Below are 26778 nucleotides of genomic sequence, written 5' to 3' on the forward strand. Positions count from 1 at the left end.
ATGGTTCAACATTTCTCCTCTTACTCAAATACTGCATGTAAATATTTGAGTTTTATATTAATATTTCTATAAAGAAAATGTGCAAAGTACATCACATTTTTAACAGAGGAACAGGCTACAACATTTGACACTCGAGCTGTCTTCCAGTGCAAACAAAAGGATTTTCCTCCTTCACTAACTTACAGAGGATTTTGAGGCATGATATATAAACACTCCTGAGCGTACAAAAATGTTCTATCAAAGACCTTGCCTTCTCTCTCAGACCTGTAAAAGGCTTCCACTGTACATGAGACTTTTGCTGGTTTAGCACAAGGTAGCAGGCAGTTATTTATACATTAGTTCTGGATAGTTTTCGATTACCACAGTGTCCCCAGATTAATATGGTTGAAAAATTGCAATCAATGAGTTGTCATATACTGGCAAAATGCCACTCTGTGATATGACCTTTACCCACACAGCAGCTATTATTATTATTATCATCATCATTATTATTAATAATTTATTTATTTATTTATTTATTTGTGAGTAATAGTTTGCTTGGGTTTTTCTTCCACTCTGGACACAAAGACATCACTTATAGCGAAAATCTGTAATCCAGAGTAGGAAACTACAGTTGACACAGCTCTTACCAAAACAGTGGAAGAGGCACAGCCCCAGCCCCTCAGCAGAGCTATTGAGAGATAGGTTTTACCATCGTCATCTTTAAGGATGTTTTAAGGCTGTCGGAAAACGTAAGGAAGGTAGGAAGAAGGTGGTATGGGAAAATTGGCCAAGCATATTTCTTCATTCAGATGGTGATTCAGTGTAATACTTTTAATCGTCACAATGATCACTTAACAAACTTCAGAAGTTGAATACAATAGTTGAAAACAGATGCCTGGCTAAACAACAGCTTCTTAGAAGCAATGCTTTTAACTATGAGGTCTATTACCTTGCATCAGCTCAGAGTTATTGTCTGTATCTTCTATCACAGAATGACAAAAAATATAATTAACAATTACTACTGAATACTGGCTTCTCAAATGAAGCAAAGAGGTTTGCTATGGAAGAGAGCATAACCAAATACGACAACCGCTGAACCTGTGATTTTTCTTATTTATTTAAAAGTAGTTAACCATGAATGGCCCTCATTTAAAGAAAAGCCCTTGCGGTATACAAGTACGATGGCAGTGTGATGAACTACATTAAAATAAAATTGCATTTATTTCCTGCCCCAGTGGTCTGACCTTACCAGCGTTTAGATGTACCAGTACAAAAGGTGCCTACACTTAAGAGCAGTGCCGCCGCAGCACGGCTGCGGAAAGCGCAGGCGAGGTGCGCTTCCCACACTTTCACCTACCTCCGCGGGCACAAGCGCCAGGCAATTAATTTTCCCAAATCTGTGCTGTTTTTGCTGCGGCCTGCATTCAGTTAATTTGGAGGGGTGATTATTCATACCCGAGCCTGATGCAGCTAGAGTTGCCACACCAGATGAATCAAGGGTGGATACTGCGCATTTTGACCCGTATTGAATTTTATCAGGTGCTAATTATTGTTTTACCAGAACAACGGCTTAATGCATCTGTTGTTTAATTCCCACTTCCCTATTCTCAAACGTGAACATCAAAGAAAATAAAACACTCAATCTCAAACAGCCCCTGACAGCAGACCAGGACTCGAGTGCTCAATAGACAAGGCCCTTGCCACCAGTTCTCATATTTCCACAACAATGAGCAAACACAAAAACAGCACTAAGCGGCCTTTCCTCCTTTCCGCTCCCCTTGGCCGGTCGTCTGCCTTGCGCCGAGAGGGCCCTCGACGGCAGCCCTGCTGGGAGCGCGGCGCGGGGGAGAGGATTAGCCTCGCTAACATGCGAGCATTTGCAAAAGGGAAGGAAAAACCCCGCTACTGTATTTGGCGTATGAATAACCAAAATGCACGCGCTGACAGGAGACCGGGACGGGCCTGCGGCTCCCCGGGAGAAAATGTAGCTGTGATGAGTGACAGGGCTTTCAGGAAATATGTTCACAATCACAGACAGTGAAGGCCATGACCTAGATCGTTTAAGAGCTTGTCTTGTCAAATTATCAAAAGCTTCTTCCTCTCTGAATAAAGAGTGACATAAGTGAGTGTCAGAAAGCTGCAGGCTGACAAGCCAAGCATACAATAACAGCATGCACGTCACATACTTGCCGAACACCGCCACGGCTAGCGGCAAATCTTAATGAGAGCGTGGCTGGCCCAGGAGACTTGGGTCCCTGCTGGCACAGCTACTCATCTCGCAAAAATCCTTCAGCTCCAAGTCAGTTATGGTCTGACACGACGACTACAATTACTAAACACAACTTTTTAACAGAATCCTCTGGTGCTTTGTCAAAGCGGCGGCTGCTAGGAGCTGCCCCGCCGCAAGCCACCACAATAAAACAAAAGATTTGCCAAAACACACACTTTTCATCACCTCCGCATGGGAACTGCTGCGGAAAACACACAATGCTTCCCTTCAAAAACACTCCTGCACGAGCAGATGTCGAGACCTCTTCCCGCGCCGCCAGCGCAGACGGCTGCCACTGCCGGCGCCGAGTGGGCCGAGCTGGTTAACCGCCGGCGTCGACCAGGCTCCGGGTAACATTTACTTACGCTTACCATTAGGCAGACATCGACTTGCCACAGCCGTGAAAAACGGGGGATGCTGCTGGGGAAACCCCTTGCCTTCTGCCCAGGTGCCCAGGGGAAGTGCTGCAGGATGCGGCGCTGCTGGTGGGAACGGGCCCCATCAGCCACGAGGCCACCGGCGCAGCCCTGCGGACTTGTCCCTGCGTCTCCAGCCACGCCCCGGCCCGCAGAGGTGGCCACGTCCCCATGGCAAGCACCGGCATGGGTTCCAAAAACTACAAAGGCAGAAGGAAATCTTCTGGGAGAGGAGGCTGGTGGTGGTTTACACGGCCAGAAGAGATGTCAACACACATGGAGAAGATGCTGGCTGAGGTACCTGGCCAGTTCCCGGGCAGGAGCGCTGTGTGCAGGGTATTTGGGGTGTACAGGCATGCACACGGGGCGGGGGGCAGCAGGCCCAGCATGGCCGCAGAGTGCCGGGGACCCAGGCACTGCTGGTTGCCAGCTCCCAGACGAGCTCCCGCTCACTGGCTTTTCCTGACTATACAAGGAGACACTGGTCTGCCTGCCACGTTTGCCTCCTCCCTGCCACATCACACTGTTTATGAAGCTTTTTCCCACCCTTGCAGCTGGCAGGTGATACTGTAGACCACAAGCCTCGTGACATCCAGTTAACTGCCATCGAATGAACACAGGACATTCACAGCATGGGGTTCAGCTTATACATATGTAAGCATAAGTGTATATATGTACACACAGATATGTAGATATGCGTCTACATGTGCAGACAATGTTGCATGAGACTGATGTACTCTTTCCTAGGGGGAGCAGTCGACGGTCAAACAGAGCTGCACCTGAAACTTTTGAACAACTCTGGTGCATGCTCCTCTGATGATCTTCCTGATGAAAGCACACGAGGCTGAGCTGCTTCCAACATGTCTCCATCTAAGATGACTCCACACATTCTTAGGGCTGTCTCAGGGAAAGTGACTGTCCTAACAGATAACAAATGTATTTCCCTGAAAGTATTTTAAATAACTTCGAACATTTTCAAATCAAACTAGGCAAAGTACCTTGAGCTGCTTTGTATTCACTTCTGGACAAAAGTGTGACCGTGGAGAGCCACTCTGAAACAGACTGGGCACAGGAGCTTGTTCTGCATCCTTTGCGTCACAGTAAAAGCAAATGAACTTTCTGGGAAAGACAAATTAAAACTATTTTTGGAATGTCCCAAGTATTTGATAACAACTTAACTTAAAAAAAATAGGGAATATATCAGTCTTTTCCCCAACGCGGTATTAAGATCTGCTCTATGAAGGCTGCAGCAGAGTTTTCACAGTATTCTGGAGAATGCTGGGGAATGTTGGACTCATTTAGCCCCAGGCTCAGAGCAAAACCTGTGGTCTGCCCCCAGCTCCCACGGACAGCAGACTGAGACAGAACAGTTGCAGTAACTGAGCTTGCTAAAACACTTCCAGGTTTTTGATAAAACGCCCCATGGAGGACTCATAATTCTTTACAGAAAGTAATTAGCAGAGGCACAGACATATGGACCTTTTTTTATGCTCAGTTTACGTAGCCTGAAAACAATAATGACTACACCGTGTCGGGCCACAACCTGCCCACGGTCTCTAACTGTGGCCATAAGCCAATGCCTCATGCAGCTTAAAAACTGGGCAAGCACGCGTCCTTTCCCTAGCACTCTTCCACACTCAGCTGTTTTAAGATCAATGACTTCACAAGCTGGATGAAGTTTCTATGTGTTCAATAACCTTCCATGGATTTCTCTTCCATGAACTGCTCTTCTCACCTCTGGAACCAGAGCAGAGTTTCTGCATCTACTGCATGGCTTCGTAAGGAGTCTCAGGTCTGCTACCTATCACACCAAGTGTCACCTCCTTCTGTCTCTTCTCAGCCCAGTCCCTACTGCCTACATCAGATGTCCCCTACTTCCTGTACTGGAAGAAATGATGAACAATTGATCCCTAACCACTGTCTCTTGTCACGGCTGATTTTGAGGCTCTTTACAAATCCTTCCCTTGGTCATGTCTCTTTCAGGCTGAAGAGCTGTAGCTCTGCTGAAGGATGGAGAAGAGAAGGACCAAAGTTACACCTAGGTGTCCATTGCTTTCCTGGTGATTCCCAACGTTTCACTGGCTTTTTTTCACTGCTTTTGAGTATGAACTGATTTTTTTTGATTGTATCTCGTAATTCTAAAATTTGAATGGTAATGGTAAGCTGGGATCCCGTCATTCCATATGCATTATTCTTCCCTGGGTGTTTTACTTTACATTTATTGCCACTCAAGTTCATCCACCATTTTATTTTGCTCTCCCTCCGTTGCTTACAGTCCTTGGGCAGTTCTTCAGAGTTGGCTCACAGTGCTGACACTCTAAATAATTCAGTCTTCTCAGCAAATCTTGTTGCCCTATTGTTCACTCTTTTTTTTTGTCACACTAGCATATCCTACCTTTATCCTCTTATTCCATGCCTGTTTAGTTTCTTTAAAAGCTTATGGTCAGAAACTTTGCCAAATGCCTTTTGGAAATTGTAGACTATGTCAACTGGATCATGTTTACACACATGCTTGTCGACCTTCTCCTTTGAAGAACCTCAGAGATTTCTGAGAAGTAAGATTTCCTTTACAAAAGCAACCTTGAATCCTCCCTCATACATCATATTTATACATCCATTCCAACATGCCACCGCTATTTCATTTTCTGGTAATTTGCTTGGAGCACACATCAGGCTGGCAGGATGGGTTGACCAGCTCTCCCCAGGACCTGTTTTAAATTTCTCATTGTATTTGCAGTTACCAGACACAAAGCAAAAGATCACACACTGCTGTTGCTGATCTGGCTATTTCACCTTCCAACTCCTTTATGGCTTTTGGGTAATCATTACCCCGTTCTGTTAATGGGCCAGTATTCACAGGTTAGTAGTAACACTAACATTCTCTTCAATTTCAGAAAGATTCTCTGATGATTCCCTCCACAAAGTAAGATTTCAGTGTGGGAATGTTCCTGGTTTCTTCCACTATGAACACCAGTTGCCAAAAAAACATTTTTAGGTTGTGAGAAATGGCCTGATTGTGGCTGACTGTTCATTTTATGTCCTGATCATTGGTTGGCCTTACAGGTTTCTTGCTCTGATGTGAAGAAAGATTCACAGTTGGTTTTGATTCCTTTGCAAAGTGCCCCTTCAACTCTTTTTAAGCCTCAATTCTGCACTTTTGCCTTTACAGTACCAGAGTTTACGATCCTTTCTGTTTTCTTCATTTGCATACAGACATCAGGTTTTCAAAGGATACCTTCTTGCTTTCCATAACTTCTCTGACCCTGCTGTGTAGCCTCACAACCTTCCTTTTGCATCTGTAGCTCTGCCATGCCGTCTTTCTTTCCAAGGATGGGGCAGGTGAGACCCTGCTCTTACCGTCGGGCATTCACCACACAGGTAGCCTCATGCCTGTCATGCACAAGCGCAAGAGAACTGCCAGAAAGTTCCAAAGACAAATGTTGGTGATTTAAGGTGGACTTAAATGAGCAGAAAAAATATATGCTGTGATGTTCTTGATAATCTACACAACTTAGGTAGGATTTAAATTTAGGGATGATAGAGGACTCATAATTCTTTACAGAAAAGAAAATTACTTTATGAGAACTGGCTTCAGAAAATGTGTAAAATAGAAAAGGTGGCAACATATGCAAAGAAAAGATACTTAAGATTAAACCACTGATGTCTAGCTTTGAGGTGCACCATACTTAAAAAATAAACCAAAAATTGCTGTTTTCTGAATTCCCTGAGCTGTTACAAAAAAACTTCTGTTAATATATACATATGTATTCTGAAATACTGATATAAGCTTTTATTTAGGCTACATGATGTTCCTAATAATTTTAAATGCTTCTGTTCAAAATCTTTAGATTTCTTTCAGAGCATGCAGTGGTGATGCATTCCTCATATCCTGGCAATTAGTCCAGAACTGACCTAACTTACTGTGCAGTACTGTAACATCACAGAACGGTTTGGGTGGGCAGGGACCTCCCGGCCCACCCAGTGCCACCCCTGCCATGGGCAGGGACACCCTCCACTAGCCCAGCTTGCCCAAAGCCCCATCCAACCTGGCCTTGAACACTGCCAGGGAGCCAGGGGCAGCCACAGCTTCTCTGGGCACCCTCTGCCAGGGCCTCAGCACCCTCACCGGGAAGGATTTCTGCCTCCCATCCCATCTCCATCTCCCCTCCTGCAGCTTCAGGCCATTCCCCTTGGCCTGTCACAACAGGCCCTGGTGAAAAGCCTCTCTCCCTCTTTCTTATATCTACTAACTTTCACTTTCGGCAGACCATCAAGAGGAAAGCAGTTTCTCCTTGTTCCAAAACACCTTCAGAAGTAATAAAAGAGATCATGACTGAAGAGTGTGTTTCCATAAGGGTACTGTTTAAATGCTAAAAGTTTTGAGAAAAAAAGTCTCAGCCAAAGGCAGGCTCATGACCTTACCTCCCCCCCTAGACTTCAGTGCAGAGAATATGTTGTGTCTGGATGACCTTGAACATACTTCAGTATCCTTACAGTACTTGAACATTTTTAATATTTCCATACCTCTCTTCATGCCAAAGTTACTCAATCATTTATCCAAGACAACTTTGAATGCTCAGTAAAATATAATAGCTGAATGCATGTGTTTTACGGGGCCTCCATCTCACTATAAAATACATGGAAACCCTTCTCCCATTTTGCTGCTCAACCTGAAACAAGCAGCCAAGCATCTGCTGGGAAATAAATGGAACATCCAATCTTTTAGCCTTTCCATATTCCCACTTGGCAGAACCATTTGTACTGTGAATACAGATGCAAGCTTGCTAACACCTCTGGAACGTTTTGTTAGGTATGGAATGGAGATTATTATTTGCACTAAGTACTTTTTTCTCACCAACGCTTGTGACGTAGAGGCAGCGTAACATGGTATGAACGAGGAATTAGAGTGACTGCCAACAGGACCAGAGTATATACCCAACATATACCCAACTCATACCCAACCTGTATGACCTATGCTGGTCTAAGTAGAAAAAGTTGGGTTTCAAACGACAGTAGTGACGACAGATAACATCAGCGTGCTTCTCGTGGGATTAAGACAAAACACTAGTAGGTTCCAGGCATTAAACTTGTCTATCAATATTCTCTTACAGTACATACGTGATGAAGAAATGAGGACATTTTTCACCACCCTAACTAAACTGGAAAAAACTAAACTAAAGACTGAGTGTTTATAATGCTTCCGTTTGTTTTCTTTGAACCATTCTTCATGAAAACTATGATTCTGTTACGTAATGACTAACTACAATATTTTCATAAGACTTAAACAAATATGCACTATATAGAATTAAAGAAAATATTAAAAGACTGTGGTGGTTGTAAATTCAATTTTTGACAGATACAAAACCAATAATGAATGAGTTCTTTGCATTGGCTATACTCACATCAGCATAATGTCCCTTCATATCACAGCGATTGCAGTGTTTATTCCAATAGGCTTTCTCAAGACATTCCCTGAAATAGTGGCCAGGCAAACAGCAGTTCAAACAAAAACGTGCTGGGCAACTGTTTTGTAGATGACCTCTTCCTGCACACAGGCAACAAGGGGGAACTTTCTGTGGAGAAATAAAAAGAAGGATTATGTTAAATGAGAATGTTTCAAAAGATTAAAGAAAAGAAAAAAACTCAAAAGAGGAAATAAAGAAGAAATCACCCCAAATAAATGTTTACTGCTTACTAGGAACTGCAGAGATGTTATGTTTCATTAAGGAATTGAAGTGGTGGAAGACCATGAATAGAGTAAAACTTGAAGGTGTAACTCCATAAACTCCCTGTACTTTCTTACTTGGACCGTGCATTAGAAGCACTTGTTAAACGCCTAGTGGCCGTGTCATTTGCTCCATGAATACAGCAAAAATGATCATTAAACTGGAAAGTATATTTCACTCAGAGCAGAAGTGTTGGGCACTCTGTATGAACACTGTTTTTTTATTAAATATCTTAAAAGCTGAAAACCAGAACTGTATCACAGTTGTCAGTATGGTCTGTGCCACAGACAACCGCACTAAGTCTGCCTGCGATGGGGTTAATTCTTCACAGCAGCCTACGGGTCTGTGTTTTAGGTAACACAGGACATTTAGCTATTGCTTAAGGTTGTCTCTTCTTCCCAGCCTGACCCCAGGGAGCGGGTTGGGGGCAGGCAGGAGGCTGGTGGGGGGCAGAGCCGGGCAGCTGACCCCCCTGACCAAAGGGATCTCTGTACCAAACGGCGTCGTGATCAGCAGCAGACCTGGGGGATGCAGGTTTTCCACAGAAACTGTTGCCTAGGGGCTGGCTGGGCATCGGTCTGCTGTGCAGAGTGATCGCTTTTCCATCTCTGGGGATCTTCATTGACTTTACTGTCTTTATCTTGACCCATGAGTTTTTCTTGCCTTCGCCCTTCCAGGTCTCTCTCCACCCCAGAAGGGGTAAGTGAGCGGCTGCGTGGTCGTCAGCTGCCAGCTGGGTCAGCCCGCGCGGACACTTGGCTCCATGACACAAACAGGCACATGGACCGACAAATAGCAAATGCCGAAAACTATTCTGGGGGCATAGCTGTGCCGCTTTAATGCCAGTTTTCCCAGTGAGTGAGTGTATCTTCACCCCAAGGGCTGACATTTCAGCCGGGTGGGATGTCGCTACTCAAAGTCTCAGGTGGGTAACAGCCTCAGGGCTGAGGCTTCGCAGACTTTGTTGTGGGGACTGTAAATCCAGACTGTCACGAACTGCCCCCACTTCTTCACAGTGCAGTGACTTATTTTTAACCCTCTAAGCCCTGGACAAACCTTCTGAGTATTTGGCATCTATCTATCTGAGCCACTTAAAATTATTTCCAATTTCATCTGGTCTATAATTTTTATCATTATTCAAATAATGGTTCATTACATAGATATCCGCTTTCATTCCTTTACTAAGGGTGATTTTTTGATTCCTTATGTTCTCCTTATTGAAAATACATTTGAAAAACATTTTTGATCTTAAAACTGGTTTTTCAATAAAGAAAAAATGTGTCTATATTGTACTTGACTCTCTTTTTGCTCAGTTTATACTAATAGATTTTTTCCTTTATAAAAACAATGAAAACAATGACCTCAGAAAACAGACAGATGATTTTATATACTAAACTGCTCTTGTACAAGTCATCCCTCGACCTGGAGCAACCTTTCAATGAAATAATAAATGACTGAAGCAATGCTTTTAATGGCAAGCACAAAAGAGTATTAGAAACAACAGTTGCATCTACAAGTAACTAAAGTGTTGCATTTACCTTTGGAGTAGGACAGTTCTTGGACAAATGACCTGGTTTACTGCAATTTCTACAGGTAACATTTTTATCAGCTGTGTAGTACCGCATACTGGTGTGCCTCACACCTGCATAATTGGAGATCTGGGCCTGGAGAGAAGGGAAAAATGTATTTACCATTTCAGACTCTGTGGTTTAGTGTTCGTTAGAGCTGGAAATTTGTAAAGGTCACTGATGGTAGTGTTCAGTTAGTGTTCAGAAATTTAACTTTTTACAAGTACAATTTACATGTCCAGGGTTGAACTGGATAATTCTGTTATAGAAAAACTTGCATTGTCTAGAAGAAAAATATTGTCTTGTTCAAACTTCCACTTTGGGACAATCTTTTCTGGTGTTTAAAATCGCAGTTATGAAGTTTTGCTTTCCCTTGATTAGTCAAGACACTTTTACTCACTATGTTATTTCATGACGAACTGGAATTTTTCCCAGAATACAAATATAACTGACATTAATTGCAAATGCAAGTTACACGTTCCCTTGCACACGTTAAGGGAAACTTCCTGGACAGAGTACAATGCTATACAAGTCTACACCAAATCTGCCATTTGCAATTGTAAATAAATATTTAAAAAGGGCAATGAAGAAAAAAGAGAAGCTGGAAACAACTCTCTCTCTCTCAGTGACCTTACACATACTTTATCCATAGGCAAACAGAACGGAAAATCCTATCTTCCACCTTTATTGCTTAGCAAACATCACAATTTTTAAAAATGAAATAAAATTTTGGACAAGTGAACGGGAGAGGTACAAAAATACCTTTTCTCTTATGGGAAAGAGTATGTTAATGTCAGCTGATTACATAAGCTTTACTGAACCCTGGAAAGAGAAACCAGGAGTTGGACCTTACAGCTAGACCTTTCTCCTCCTGGATGCTACGGTACCTTGCACGAGAACGCCACGTTACAGCCTAACCGTACCAACTCGCGAGGCATGTGGGAAGGCTGACCGAACACAGGCAGCTCATAGTGCCGTCTGTGCGAACACGATTTAGCGGCCACATAACGATTACGTGTCTCTGAAGGGACTGGGCAGCAAGAGACGAGTTCCGCCTCGCAGAGCCTGTGCCGATTCCCAGCATCCTCTTCCCACTCTGCTCACGTGCTGGCCCCAGCAACTGAACCTCTTCATCTCTTCCTACTGCCCTGCCTTTGGCAGGACACTGACAAGGCATCCACACAAAATCTACAGATGGATTTCTCTATCCCATTTATCTTGCTGTGCTTGTTAATAAGCATTAAAAAAAAATAAATAAAGTATTATGGAACAATTTGGTTGTCTGTGTTACCTCTAAGTCTTTATTACAGATGGACCAGTCCACATCCACTTTTCCTGGAAAACAGAAAAAAATTATTCATATTTAATTTATATTAATATTTTTATATAATACATTCCAACATTATGATTACTACACTTACTGAAACTCATAACAGACTTTGAATGTACCAGAATGGAGAAACTAGTTCTATCTTCAGTAAAGGAAAGCTATCAACCTGCTTGGCACCAAACCTGATTCACCTTAAAATGAGCACACGTCCAGGTATTGGGTGGACTTTGTTTGACACCACACTCTTCTCCTACACCCCCCACCCCTGGGGTATAAATTCAGGCAAGGATTTAATTTCTTCAGAGGCAGGGATTCCCAAAGCTTTCAATTCCAGCCATCAGAATTACCTCTGCCTGCACGCACAGGGACGCCCAGCTCAAGTCCAGAGGTTGCCCAAGTGGAAGCACATGGAACAAGAAGTCAATGCACAGCATAAAATATAACTTTTCCTCCTTGCGAATTTGTAAAATCTGCATCTTCGGCACTGCTTTCTGACTGCTGCATGCCAAAATGATTTTATGCATAACTGCAGCAACTAAGACTGTAAGCTAAGTAACTCTATTTCAAAACAAGGTTTGGTAATGTGCAATAAATCAGGACGACACACTAAATTATCGACTGCCACACCATAACCTTCTCACACACAACCTTTGGACTGGCAGAAGTAAAAAGAAAAAAAATCAAAAAAGGAAACACAAGGCAATAAGCTAAAAGAATAGGGATGCAGTTACAGCTGTTTAAAAATTCTGCATGTCAACACTGTTTACTTCTCCCAGTGTGCAAAGACAGCTGTACCACCACAGCATCTTTTTCATCATTAAGGGAGGATTCAAGTCCATGGAGGTGTTTGCCTTACCTATACTTTTACAGTAACCATTACAACTTGTGCGCAAATTAATCCTGTGTGCTTGCAGACTTTTTAATGCAAAGTGTCCCATCCTGATCCCACAGATCCAAATCTGAAGCATCTATGTGTGTCATTAACACAAATCACAACAAGATTTACAAACAGTAGAAGAACCAGTAAAAATTCATCCAACTGATTTTGATTGTACTGTTCATTTCCAATACAAGGCAGCTGACTAGAGATTAAAATCATACCATCTATAATGTCATGTCTAACCTTTCGTGTACTGAAAAAGTCAGTAATTTTAGCTGAAGTGTGTATTGCAATGTCTGGATACAAGGTACGTCACTTAAACATTCAACGAGTGCTTTAGAGCATAATACCTGCTTGCTGCTGTTCTTCACCCAAAAGTTGGGGCTAACACTTTCTGCTCTAATCTGAACAGCACTTTGAAGTATTTCTGTTTTCAGCCCTCACTAATGCCAACAATGCTAACGACCACCACAGAGACATTAATAATGAATTAACTGGACTACTTGTAAAGCGATCTGAATAATGTGTCATTCCTAAGTCGTGGTACGCGCAGCGGACTGGCACAGCCAGAGCTCAAATAGAAGGACCCAATGGATCCTTCACCCCAGCATCACTCAGGGTGAGAAGTGATCAGCAGAACGAGAGGTGGAACCATGCCTGCGTCGCTGGAGACCGCTTCTCCCGCAAGGACGGAAGGGACAGCGCCGCGCCAGCCCTCTTCATGGAAGCGAGTCGTGGGCATGCCGGAGGGAAAATCAGGCCTTTTGGTGTCATTAAAAGTAAAGAAATGCACTGACATTTCAGTGCATTATTTATTACTTGGAAGTCTGTTAAGGAAATTCATTCATAAAGAAAAAGATATTTGTAATTCAAAACTCTGCCCTGGCAATCAGTACTGAGAGTGCCGTGTTTCACAGAAATGCGCATGCAGAATGGTTGACAGATCAAAATTACCAGAGAATTAACTCCTGTTAATCATTAGGCATGTCCTTCCTGAGGACAAACCAACTAAGTTTCTCTTCTTCACTGTCAAAATCCCCTGCTTCACAGGGGAAAACCATGACACAATGACTCAAATACTCCTAAAGCTAAAAACTAAAGCTGCTCAAACCAGAAAAATAAATAAAAGAGCTTTAATGCTGAATGAAATATTTCAACAAAATCTCTCTTTATTAAATCCATCTGGTGACCGAGAAGTTAGGTCTAATTCACCACAGAATGCATAAGGTTTAGTTTTTGCCCACAATAAATTCTTCAGACTGAAATATGTGGGAAGACTTGCACTTCTGCAACCAACTTGAAATCTTGCTTTAGAGACACAGAAAAATCTGCAACGATTTTTCTCACTGACCACAGCATTTTGTCTGGCACTAAATCATGAAATAAATCGCAAAGTCTGCTCGAGTTGACAAATACCTCCCCTCCCTCTGATGCAGTTTGCTTATTTGGATGAATTAACTCGTCCAACAGGCACCTCCGGTCTCTGGGCGGCTGCGGGTTCCCCCCTGCGCCTTGCTGGCCACTCCACCTCCCGCCAGCCGTGCCGCGGCCCTCGGCTCGTCCTCCAGCAGCCGTACCCATCAGCTGGAGAGTCCTCTGCGCCACGCTCTCCCTGCTCTGCAGCACCCACAATCTTTGTTTTCGCTCCTTAACTCTCAGAGTCTCGCAGGCGGCAGGTCTGGGACTGCAGATTTGGAGAAGCGCGTCCCCCAGGACACGGTGGTGGCTCAGCTCGCAGCCCTGGGGTGGACGGGCAGCCGGCACCCTCAGCACCTCGGGGTGCCCGCGGACGATGCTCTGCCACCCCACGGCCCCAACCAGCAGCCTCACCCCGCTCCTAGGACCCAGATGGTGATTTTGGTCAAAGCACAGACGTAAAACACGCATGCTAATTACTGAAAGTTTCTGCATTTAGCAGAGACTGGTACAACGAAACCTGCCACCTGATGTTTTCCAAGGCCAAGCCAGTACAATGTTAAAGCTTTTCATCCTTTTTTTCAGACAGACACACACACAGGGTGGATTCCTGCCTCTAGGAATGGGGTATGTGTACTTTATTTTTACTGCTAAGAAAGCAGCAGTTTAAAAACTATTCAGATAATCTCTGCCAAGACTTCGCTCTGTTTCTGTGGAGAAGTTGCACACACAAGACTTAGTTACAGAGTCCTGTGAGTTTTCACAGTGTATTAATAAAAATCCTCCCACAACATCTTCAACAAATTCGTGCTTTTATTCTTTCTCATCTTCATTTGTTAAAAGCAATCTCCTTTTTAAGACTATATTAATTCCTGTACTTCAACTAAAAAATACAAGTGACCTTGCATATAAACTTCTTGTATTTATACAGTGTATTACCTGAAGAAATGGTTTTGTCAAATTGCAGAAGAGGGAAAAGAGAAGGGAAAGAAGAGGCCAGAAAAAATGACAGAGAGGATGCAAAATACATATCGTTTAGATGAAAATGGAAACTCCGTGCAAGGTTCTTCTTTTATAAAGTAGTACGCTTTGGCTGTCCCGCGCCCCCATACAATAGGATGAATGATAAGGAACAGCTTTGATTTTACTTAAAGAAAAATTTTGAAAGATCGTTGAGATTCACATGTATCCCTCCACCAGCATGAAAATGCAAATTTCTGAGCAGCGCTCACGGTGAAGCCAGATTTAGGACCAGTGTTCAATGTGCATTCAAGCCTTCCCTCTTTCATTCCAGAAAGGGAGAGGAGGGGAGGAGGGAGAACCACGACCAGCAGTCAAAACCTGAGATTGCCCGGAGGAAAAATCCGTTTCCACAGAACAAAAAAACTGACCGAGAATAAACAATAAACTGTTCAGAAGATTTCCTTATCTGCCGTGCCATGGAGGATCCCAGCGCCCGAGCAGGCTGCCCCAGCAGCGCAGGGCACAGGCGGGCACAGATTTCGACCCCACCGAAAGTCACTTTTATTTTGCCCATCGGAGCTGGGAGAACACACGTCGCTGTTCTCTGTGCAAGTTCAGCATGCCCCACAAAGGTTTATTCCTTCACCTCATTGAACAACACAGAGAAACTGTAGAGCCTGGACATTCAACTTTGAAAATAAAACACTAAATTTCCTAAAAGAGGAAGAGAAATGGTGTGTGTCCTCCCTCCTCCCCCCCCCAATTGGAATATACATGCAGACATGTATTTTATTTAGTTTATTTTATGAGCAATTCACTGAAACAGGCACCTTCAAGCTGTGACGGTACGATATGTGGCCTGAAGGGCAAATACATTTCAAAGCTGGGCTTTAAAAATTGGATTTTGACTGCTAATTAATATAGCACATTACAGAATAGAGAACCCTAATTACATTCTACTGTAAGACCTCTGTGGCAAGGACTGTTTCAGACATATCTCTGAACAATATTTAGCATGCCAAGACACAGTGTCTGGCTGCTACTGGAGTAACAAATAACATTTAAAAATTATTATAAACCCCTAAAGATGATCTAGATCTGTAAGAATTTCACATTGCGACATTTTACATATATCTGAAAATTCCTGTTTATGTTTGAACCAAAGTGATTCAAGTCTTATTGTAACATAATTTGCTGTAATGAGTTTCACATTTTTTGTGTTCAAGTAGCCTTTCTTCCAAAAAACAAGGAATGGAAGTTATGAAGTGACAATCAAGCCGTGTTCCAAAACAGAAATCGAGATAGCCTCCCTATATCAGATTTTGCAAAGCACAGTAATTCAGGTTTCTATGTGCTTGGATGCACTATATATCTTTCCCTTCTAGTAAGGTGTATGCCAAGTACTCATATATATATATATATGGATGTATGTGTATACACACACACACGTATGTCACCAGAAGTGTTTGAGGTAAATGATATCTGCTCTACAGCCACCAAAGACTAACTGTGGAGGGAAAAGGGAGCCAGTCCTCCTTGTTCAGGCTGCATCCAGACACAGCGCAGCTCAGGTACACGGGGCTCCAAAACATCGCTCTTCGGAGGGAGGGAACCGTGTCTGCACGGCTCCTTGTGCCGCCTGTGGATCTTGGAGCCCCATCCTGAGAGACCCGTCACAGACCCACATCACGGATTTCTGGTTTCTCGCGTTTCCAGCTTTGTCCCAACACGGACATCTCCCCACAGGGGACATGGGCTAGGAGATGCATAGCAGCCACAGCGGATGAAGCCCTCTCTGCATCACCCAGTTACCCGAATTAACCCCTGCACAGAAGGAATGGAATCAACCATGGCATTTTTCTTAGATGCTTCTAGAGACTTCTCTACTTTGCTTTGATGAGGAAAAGGTGATTTACTTAAAAACAAGACACCTGCTGTTATAACGTATTAACCGTCAATATCTCTTTAAAGCAACTTTAAAAGAGATCCATAAACTCCCATAGAGAAATCAGTCAATGCAATCACTGACAGAAGTTCAATTTGAGAAATTTTCTCATGGCAAGGAAAGACTCCCCTGCCTCTCCCCTTGATATCTTATATATATATATATATATACACACACACATATGCACACAGTAATATGCATATTTTTTGTCAGTGAGAAAACACCTGCAATACTTTATTCTTAGCATGCGTTATCTGATCCAGCATGATGTTTTGAAAAGCATCACAAAATTGGAAAGACTACAGTGAACAAACAACAAAACTCAACCCATCTTGAAATGAATTAAAATCTAAGAAGTTGACTAAAGCAAAGGCAGCATTGCCCAAAAGCGTATCAGAGTTTAAAAAGAAAAAAACCCCACACCTCTGAACAGTCCTGTATAAGTGAAAAAAAACAAACACCAAACCAACAAAACCCAAGACCTATTAAAGTAACTTTAAGCAAACTTCAGCAGCCATTACCCATGGGAGAAGACTTAACCGTCATTGCCAGAGAAGAAAAGTCTGACGGTTGGGGGCTATGACATGGTACTTATAATCCCCAGGCAGCATGTTCGGCTGGGGCCCGCTGCGGGGCTAGAGCTGTAGTTTTCAAGAAGACTCACAGGTCATGAAGTGTAATACACATGAATTAAGAGTATTTAACCAAGCAGAGATGCGTGCTTTTGATATTTAAAGCAGACATTAAGAAATACAAAAATCACCCAGGTTTTGGCACATACTGCCTCTTTTTATCAAATGTCAGGCATCCAGAATTGCATTTCAGCCACATCTCTTTTCTGTGTAGCTGAACTGCTACACAACTTTTCTAACAATAAATCCTGCACCTTCTTCCAAGTGTCTGCCCTTTCGCATCTACCTCAACCCCATATATTCTTATGGCTATGTATGGGCGAGATGTTTCACACAGTAAGTGGGAATAAAAATGTGCAGTGAATAAAGCCAAAGATACGTCTGTAAATCATATTCTTGAGGAATACATATACTATCAAATTGCTAAAATGCACAGACACACGTTAAAACACAAATACATAGTGTGCCTTTTCTATTATGTGAGTATGCATAATTTTCTGTCTGTTTTCTGTCTCATGCTATAAACACTGCTTCCTTTAGTCTTGACCACTGCTAGTAATGTTAATTCACAAAACTCAGTGGCTCATGATTTTCAAAGCTTAGCGCAACATTTGCAGAACAAAGTAGGTTTTTCTCTCTTTTTGGTGGGTACAAGTATGGGGACCACAGGAACAGTTAAATTCATGGCATGGTTGGTCTACCACACAGTCGGGGGAATTCTTTAAATAGAGCCTGTCACTCTCTTTGCCCATCAATGGGATTTCCTTCTCAAACTGCTGATTCGTTCAGGTACACAACAGAGGAAATTTCAGTTAACCTTTGTTTCACCCTGGGGAAAAATCTGTCTGAAAAGTATAAAATGAATAGATTAAAAAAAAAAAAAAGAAAAAAAGAAAAAAAGAAAGAAAAGCTGCAGGGTTATTCTTCCTAGTGTTCACAGCAGTCAAAGTTAAACAGAGAAAAGGAGGCAAACATGAACATTTTATTCCCACCAGAGAATAAGGTATAATATATGATTTAGAAATTCCATTGTCTATACAGTGATTTCTAATTTAGAGAAGGAAAGACTGAACACAAATCTATTGTTCTCATCGGGAGCATCAAGAATTCACTTTTTGACTATTTCCTATATGACTGAAAAAGGAATAATAGGTTACTCTGAAGAGAAAGCCTTTTTAGCTATTTGATTAAGTTGTCTTAAATACCTTTTAGATTCCAGCAATCCTCGGTGAAGAGAAAATAATAAATGCTAACTCAGAATTACATGTGAAAAATGCATACGGAGATGAAATCAAAAGTGCAGTCATAAAATAAAGGGAAGCTTCAGGATAGATTACTGCCAAAAAAGGCCTTAGACTGTTCTAACTTATTCCTAAAAAAACCTGTTTTGAGATACAATTGTAATTTCAAAGTAGGAATAATAATTTTCATTTTCTAGTGTCATTCATCTGACAACACGCCTGTAGCATGCACTCTGGCATCAAGCTTTGCTGTAAACCTCCCCCAACCAACCTTCGCGGGACTGACTGCCGCAGAGCTTGGGCCAAGCGGTCATGGTCCTGGTGTGGACGGCTGGAAGGTCTGTGTGTGTTTTCCTCCAGTGGAACCGATATCCTGACATGTCTTACGGGATCAACAGGATGCCAAGAATTGATTCTGTACCACCAACTTCAACGTCACCGAGGCTGTTTCTGCACCTAAGTGATCCTTACTGCGCAGCAGGTTTTGTCAGTGGCAATACAGAACATCATCGAAGGTCATAACGGAAGCCGGAGGCTTTGGCAGCTGTGTAACCACGCAGAATCTCCTTAATCAGCCCTTGAAAAGTGGTATCTATTGTCATTATTGATATTAACTATTACAGTCCAGAAGCCTAACCAAAGCATACAGTTTGTTTTGATGATTTGTACAGATTCCTTCATAGTCAGCTAATGTGGTACTCAATTAATGGCTATGCCTGAAGAATACCGATGCTTCACTTCTCAAGTATCATTTAGTAGAAAATCTACAGTTGGGAATCTATTTTGGCAACATATTGCATCTTTTTCCACCAATACCGAATGAAGGAGATAAAAATATAAAAGAGGGAACAAAGTCCATGGAGCAAGCCTTGTTCTACTGAGGCTTGTGGTGTCTGATCTGGCAAAGTCACTGGGCCTAAAAGAAGCCAGAAGATACGTGCCAACAACATTATGATTCTCCCCACGATGTAGAGTAATCCAGATCTAAAGCTCCTTAGAAATGCTTCAACTGAATCACAAACCTAAAACCATCAACCTTCTGCTGTACTCTAGAAAAACAGCGTGGCTCTCTTGATGCTGCCATTGGGATGAAATGTGGAACTAAGAATACTGATGTAGATGAATACCTGAGACTTGTAAAGCTTAATCAGGGCTCTTACTTGCCTCTACTTTTGCCATGAAATTTCAAAAATCTCTGACCCAGAAAAAAGAAAGCATCACATTTCAACACAGGCTGTCAGTCTTCGGGTATGGGCTAGAATTTCAGTTTCAACTTTCTTTCATGCTGATAACCTGACCCATTGGGCAAAGGCAGGCTGAATCATCCCAGTTCTGACAGTTCCATCCCACCCTCAAGGTCCGACCAGGCTCCCACGTAGTGACATGGGAGAAGAACAGCTCTTGGAAGACAGTGTCCAGGATAAGGCAGACCCACACTGGAATAACTCTGAGGAGGCAGCTCTCACTGCTTTCACGTTCTTTTCCTGGGAGCATTCAAATGAACTCTGCAGTCACCAACCTTTCTCTACAGAACAACTGGACATTGTGGCACGATTCTGATTTGGCACTTCCCCTGTCCTTAACAGAAGCAATTTATAAATCGACACAACCAGACTGAGACTATGGCTTTAGCTTTTCAAGTTTTTTAAATATTACACATCACACGGGAGCTTCACAGATATGAAGCAGGAAAATCCTCATTGCTTGTAAAGATACAGCTGGAAATGTGAACGCCCTTGTACTAAGGTGGAATGCTACCAACAAGGTTTACAGGTTTCAAAGCTAGCACAGAGCTCAAATGTGATCAAGAGCAGTCTAAAAGGACACTAGAACACTAGAACAGAATGCAAGAGAGGTGTTTATGTTGTCGTTACCTCCAGATAAAAGGAGTCCCAAAAAGCCTAATCAAAACCAGGATGCAGGAGATTGCATCACTCTGAGGGCAAAACTGAAGTTTGAGCTAAAGCTGATGGGGAGACCTGGAATAGGTGAAATCCTGTTGGGTATATCCCAGGTTCTTCTTTTCACTCTTTGTGAGGATTATAGCCAAGACGGAATAGGAAACACATGCAGGAGGCTCCAGAAAAATATTCATGCTGAAAGGAATACTTAATTAAATTAACGTCACTCCATGGGTTTCCCATAGCTCAAAAGGTCTGTCCGAGGAAACCTCCCCATTCGCCAGGCGTGAGGAATACAAACAGCACCCTGAGCACTACCATGCCCCTCCACATTAAATCTTCTTCAAACTTGCACTTGCTGGGAAGGCAAAGACCTGAGAAGTGATCCAGTAGCACAGCAGTCCTAACGGTAAATGGTAACAGAGCACTGATGCAGCTGAGGATGTGTAACAGCATGTAGTTATTTTATGAGAAGAAAACTCAGGGGTTAACACTCTGCTCTAATTTGGGTCTTCCTGAGCTTTTATGACCTTATTACCACACAGGCAGATTCTTGCATCCATATCTGAAGGCAGCACCACAAACACCTCTCACCAAAGGACAAGGCCAAAAGATCCCAACACCTTCTTCACGGTTACTGAGCGTGCATCAAGATGGTGTAGTGGCTCTTCTGAGAGTCACTGTCTTGGAAGATTGTAGTTTGTCCTGGCAAAGACACACACTGCTCTCAACCAGCCATGAAGCTCTGCAGACACTTCAAACAGAAAAGCAGGGAAGAAGGCCTCGAGATCCATACGTCTTGAGAATGACCTTATATTGGGCTCTGAGGGCAGAAATGGAAATGCAGCAAAGAACTCAAAAGAGCACACCGTCCTTTTCCATTCCAGTCCTCATTTTTTGGCATACTTTGTTCCACACAAGGAAGACATCCTTTCCTGGGAACAGAAAACAGCTAGGATGGACGATGACTCAACATCATTCTTCTGCTCACAATAGAAAACATAGGGTTTTCCAGAAACACATCATCTCCATACTATGAGGCACAGTTGTAAGGCGATGAAAAATGAAGTGGCCTTGCTGAAGAACTACTAATTCTCACTAGCTAGAAGAGTTTTGTCCTTGCAACAAGGACCACAGCAGAAAAGATGTTGCTGTCTTTCCTCCTTTTTCCAGAGAAAAAAGAAAGTGGGGAAAAGGGAATGTGGTCTCTACTCATAATCAGCAAATAACAATGCTGAATGAGATAAATCCACTTGTGTTGCAAGGAAACAAGAAGAATTCGAGGGCCTTGATTCCGTCTCTGTTTCCCGTGTATGCTACTGCAGTGGTCTCGACAGCGGGGTGAATGCACCCCAGGGGTGTGGAAGACGTTCCACTGCCACGCAGGAAGAATATATTTTTTGTACAATTACTAAATAAGATAAAATATGAATTTTAAAATACTGTTTACTTAAGCTTTTTCTCATCCTTTTTTAATTTTTATTTTGTGTATGGTTTATACATGTGCATAATACATGAGTACAGTACTACATGCATATAATTTATAAATAAATCAACACATGTATGTTGGGGGCTGTGCTCAAAAATTTTTTACTGATAGGGGTGTGTGATCAAAAACATTTAGAAAACACTGCAGTAGAGCACGGCTTTTACTAGTGGCCAAAGACTTTCCAATGAAACCGAGTAAAGTCAATTTTCTCTACAAAGGCCTGTGGTGGATCAGAAAATCGGAAGTCTCACACTGCTTTTTTTCCAGATCCTCAGATCCCACGTTTAAAATATCATGTATATTTAGTACACACACTATCTTTCATTCTTTCAGAAGAAAAGCTGGAGTCCTTTGATTCTGGAGGAGGATGCAGTAACCGCAATTGACACTTAAATAGCTGGGTCAAAAGCACCTCAAACAACACTAAAGAGGTATTTATTTACACTTTGAGTATTTGTCTCTGTGGTTTTGGTTTCTTCTTTTTTTTTTTTTTCTCCTCCTTAAACAGATACCACAGCAATAGGAAAAACCTCCTTACTTCTACCAAGGCATATTTTAATTATGCTATTGCAATGAATGACAACTTTCTTCCAGATCTACTAAATTTAAGTTCTCTAACAAGGTGAGTTTTTCAATCACCCGATGCCCTTGATAACTGCACCCCTTCCCAAGGAACCGCCACGCAGCATGCAAGGGAAGTGTACTACAAGTGATGTCATCAGCACTCTCAAGTCCCGTGGTGCAAAGCATGCGCGGAACGACTCTTTTCTCACCTCCGGCCCCTTGGCCCACGGTTTCGGCAGGGCTTCAGGGGGCTGCGGGGACCGGCCCGCCGGGCTCCAGCCGCCGGACTGTTTTCTAGGCAAGGCACTTCTTCCCACCCCCCAGCTGCCCAGAACGACAGGAGGGTGCTCAGCTTGTGCCAGCCAGGACAGCAAACCCCCGAGTGTCAGACTCGCCCGGGATCACCGCAGTCTGAAAGGTAAACCCCGAATCTGTGTAAGAGCCCAAGGAGCGGTTAAAGAATTTTACTGGGATTTACTCCAAAACACTGATGCCAAAAAGAAAGGCATCTGATTTTGAACTCATTCATTGCTGGTAACGCCATGGATGTGTGGAAGTCGTCAGAGGAAAAGTCAGCGCTGTTTTGCTGAACTGCAGTTAGACAACAGCAATACTTACGCTCTGAATGCACTACTAACCAAGTTTCAATAACCAACAAGCATTAAACGAGAACCGTAGTGCTTTTAGGCATAGATAATGTATCCTGTGCTCTACTTAGAGAGAAATTAAGTATAAATATAGTTTGCGCTGGATGTGGTTAGTACCCTAATAACTGTACTGCAACCAAGCTGTACTCAAATTCAAAAGTCCCGTGCTACAAACGATCACTGGAAAAAAAATGCAAGTTGTCCATTTGGATAAATAACCGAAGGTGAAATAACATGAGATCAAGAAAGAAGTGCCCTAACGGTAAAGGACTGTATTAACTCTGGTGGACGCTGCTCAAGTATTTTCACCGGTCTGATGTGCTCAAGATACCAGTTACAGGGGGATGAGCGGAGCTCACAAGTCTGCATGTGACTTTAGGCATTCAAATTCTCAGAGTTTAACAAGCCTTTGCTGAAAGAGAATCAGACAACAGAAGCACTGAATAGTTAAGGCACATATAATTGTTTTAAAATAGCACTTTAAGACATTTAATAGCACTTTTTCCTGACATTAATAGAACTGGAAGGTGTACTATACACCAACTCTTCCTACCTGAATTCAAAGTACTGCCACTCTCAACTTTTTGCTGTTCCTGTTTTGCACTTCATATTTATAATTTTTTAAAATTTAATTTATAATATTTTGTTTGATTAAAGCATATTTCGAAAAGCAATTTCAATATTGATTTTTAAACACTAATATTATTTAAAATATGCAGTTATTTTATTCTGCTCAGTAACTTCATGTGTGGGACTGAAACATTTGCATTAATCCGAGAAAGATGAAACATATTTCAAGTTGTGATTTAAGTCATTCTTTTCTGATAAGGACTGAATAATCTAATCAGCTTAGCCTACATACCTCAGGTGAAAGCCCCTTACACTGGTCACTCTGGTAGAGTTATGATTCAACTGTGCAAACTTACTGAATATACTTTCCATACTGCAAGTCAAGGCAATAATTTCTGAAACCTTTGATACAGGTTTTCCCCCTTCATCTGGACAAGAGCAAGGGATGTCTGAATCGATGATTAAAGGGCTGGCTGCAAAGCGGAATCTGCTTCTACCTAGCAACACTCAGAAAAAAACAGCTAGTCCTATCGCTGAAAAAAATTATCAAAGCCTCATTTAAAATGTGCAACCAACCAAATTTCCTGAGCAGTGTGGTAGCTCATCGGTTCTTTAAAAACAAATAATACAGACACTCTCACTAACTCCCACCTTCTTTCACTAGGCTGTAAGCACAGAGGAAGGAGACAAGAAAGGCAATAGAACGTCACGTCAGACGCTCTGAACCCTTCACTGGGGCACAGACTTTGCACTGGGAAGTGGAGCCACCACAGATCTTGGGAAGATCAATCCAATTTCCAATAGTCTTGAGAAGCTGGGAAGTGGAAACACAAGGCGAAAGGTACGAGAGATACTTGTCAACGGAGATGGCAGCATTTAAGATGCAAGTTTAGAAAAGACCAACTAGACTTTAGAGGAGAAGACAGAAGATGACTCACATCGACCCTCCCATCTTGGCTGGTAATCGAGCATGGACAGGACCCGCACACGCAGGGCACTGCTCCAGTGGCCGTTCTGGTGTTTGCAGAGGCTGTCCAAAGACAAGTACTGTCTTACTTGTCCTGTCTTCATGGTGGGATAACATCCACACCAGGCAGGTTTCACTTGGTGTGTGTTTATTGGACATCGCACTATCAAAAGCCCTTGGCACAGAAGTGGTTTGGTGGCAGTACCGTTGGCTTTGGTACGGGGTCAGGCCCTAGATGTCTTCACCTGAGCCTAAAAGAAGCTAGAAGGCTGCAGAAGGTGACTTTGCTGGAAAAACTGCCCATGGCAGGGACCATGTTGGTGAGGAATTGCGTTTCAGTGCATCACTAACAGAAATGCACTGGCACAAGTGTGCAACACAGTTGAATGCACAAGGAGTACGTGACCTGGCGCTAAAGCTGTTTTACACACGTGCCTAGTTCTGGTGGCTGTGAATTGTCACAAGGTTGAGCTTCGATGCTGAGTGCATGTGGTTTAGAAAAAATAATCTAAATCTACATCATCAATTAAAAACCAGACTTACAATATTGTTCCCATATACTCAACTTGCTAAAGTGAAGGCAAGACCAGAGGCAGGAAACTACTAAAACATTACCACTTCTGTGTGGCAGTTAGGGCCTCTGCTAAGAACAAACTCAAATAATTTTATTTCAAGTCCTTGACATATTAGCAATAAAGAAATGCCAGGATGCTAGAGCTTGTCCCTCCCTTTACTGGGGGTAATTGCCCTTTCAGTGATTCAGAAGATCCAGTATGACTGAATTCAAACATATATTTTGCATCTACTGCACAAGTTTGAAAATCATATGTTATTTTTCAAGAAAATGTGAAGACAGTATATTTGAAACGCATTATTTGTACAGTTGCTTTAGTTCACTCCTGTGTTCATAGGAGATCAATAGCACGATGATGCAGTAGGAAAAATGTGATCGCATTTATTATTTTTTTTTAACAGAAGTGTAAAGGGAAGTATAGGGGAAAGATCATCTGCAGTTTGTTACCCAGTAAGATTCTTCAAGTGATTTTAAAAAATGAAAGTACAGTACAAAAGTAGAAAGCTACTTACTCAACATAAGTGCATCTAAATAAACAAACTATTTAAAAAACCCAGATTCTATCACTCACCATCAACACTGAAAATCTAAGAAAATGTGTGGGCCAACTGCTTACTATTAATCTGAGAAGGGAATACACAAGTATCCTCCCTCTCTTGGATGTATAAAGAATGATAAATTAACTGGTTGCTTGAAAAGAACATATCTAAGGAGTTGCAGCAACACTCATTGCCTTTTTTTGCCATTGTCTCTGATGACATGCTCTTTGAATTACATACCTGCCTCCAGCCATCATTATTTCTGTGCTTCATTATAATGAAGATTATACTTTGACTTCCAAGACTGCTCGCCATTATAAAGTTCTGTGAAACCTTCCTTTCCGTTGCAATCTTACAATGCCATATGAAACCAACACACAATTCTTCCACTTTTTTTTTTAACCCATAACACCACCTCCCACCACCACACAAAAAACCATACAGTGCAGAGAAACGAGGGCCCAAGAAGTCCACAACAGATGCCACCACTGTTACCGATTTCAAAGGGAATGTTTAGATTGCAGTATCTTGGTGACCTACTGCAGTAAACAAACAAACAAGCGGAAACTACAAGTTCCTTAATCATAGACAATATTTGCAATGTTAAAAATGTACAGAAATGCTGAAATATCCAAACCAGCTAATTTTTAAAATCAAACCTCCAATTATTTTATCAAATGCACATGTAACTTTCATTTAAATTCCCCTTGAGTTGCACAGGAACTTGTTTGAGGACTCCCTGCGCGACTGACATCGCATAAACGTCAGCGTTATCACCCTTCCACGTTACATGGCAGAGGACTGTGCTCTCGTGACGAGAAACTGTGAGAAAACGCAAATAATAAAGTGAAGGCTGGACCGTGACCTCCTATTTCTGCCCCTGTCATTTCTCTGGCAAATCACACGAGCCCCAGCGCCAGCACCATCCGCCAGCGGAAGATGCCCTGGGCGTGCGGGCGCTGCCGGGCGGCACAGCTGGTTCTACGCCCAACGCCGGGCGGCACAGCTGGCTCTGTGCTGAATGCTACAGCTGAATCTGCACCCGCTCCTTCCAGACCTGTTCCCAGAGCACTGTGCCCCCCAGGAGCAGCAGGGAAGCAGGGTACCCCCTCAGCCGTGCCAGCCGACCGCAGCCCCAGCCGTGGGCAGGGCCTGGCAG

General features: G+C 42.7%; 1 protein-coding gene across 2 annotated transcripts in view; it reads right to left on the reverse strand.

Moving 5' to 3' along the window:
- The window catches only part of ZCCHC7 (zinc finger CCHC-type containing 7), a 115214-nt gene that overhangs the window by 25239 nt on the left and 63197 nt on the right, over window positions 1-26778 (reverse strand). For both annotated transcript variants that reach the window (XM_075740097.1, XM_075740098.1), the window contains exons 5-7: window positions 11253-11296; window positions 9932-10057; window positions 8070-8240 (exon numbers count right to left, since the gene is read on the reverse strand). In XM_075740097.1, coding sequence (XP_075596212.1) covers window positions 8070-8240; window positions 9932-10057; window positions 11253-11296 — 341 coding nt within the window. The remainder of the gene's footprint in view (window positions 1-8069; window positions 8241-9931; window positions 10058-11252; window positions 11297-26778) is intronic.

Source organism: Balearica regulorum, chromosome Z (assembly GCF_011004875.1).
Source record: "Balearica regulorum gibbericeps isolate bBalReg1 chromosome Z, bBalReg1.pri, whole genome shotgun sequence".
Classification (NCBI taxonomy): domain Eukaryota; kingdom Metazoa; phylum Chordata; class Aves; order Gruiformes; family Gruidae; genus Balearica; species Balearica regulorum.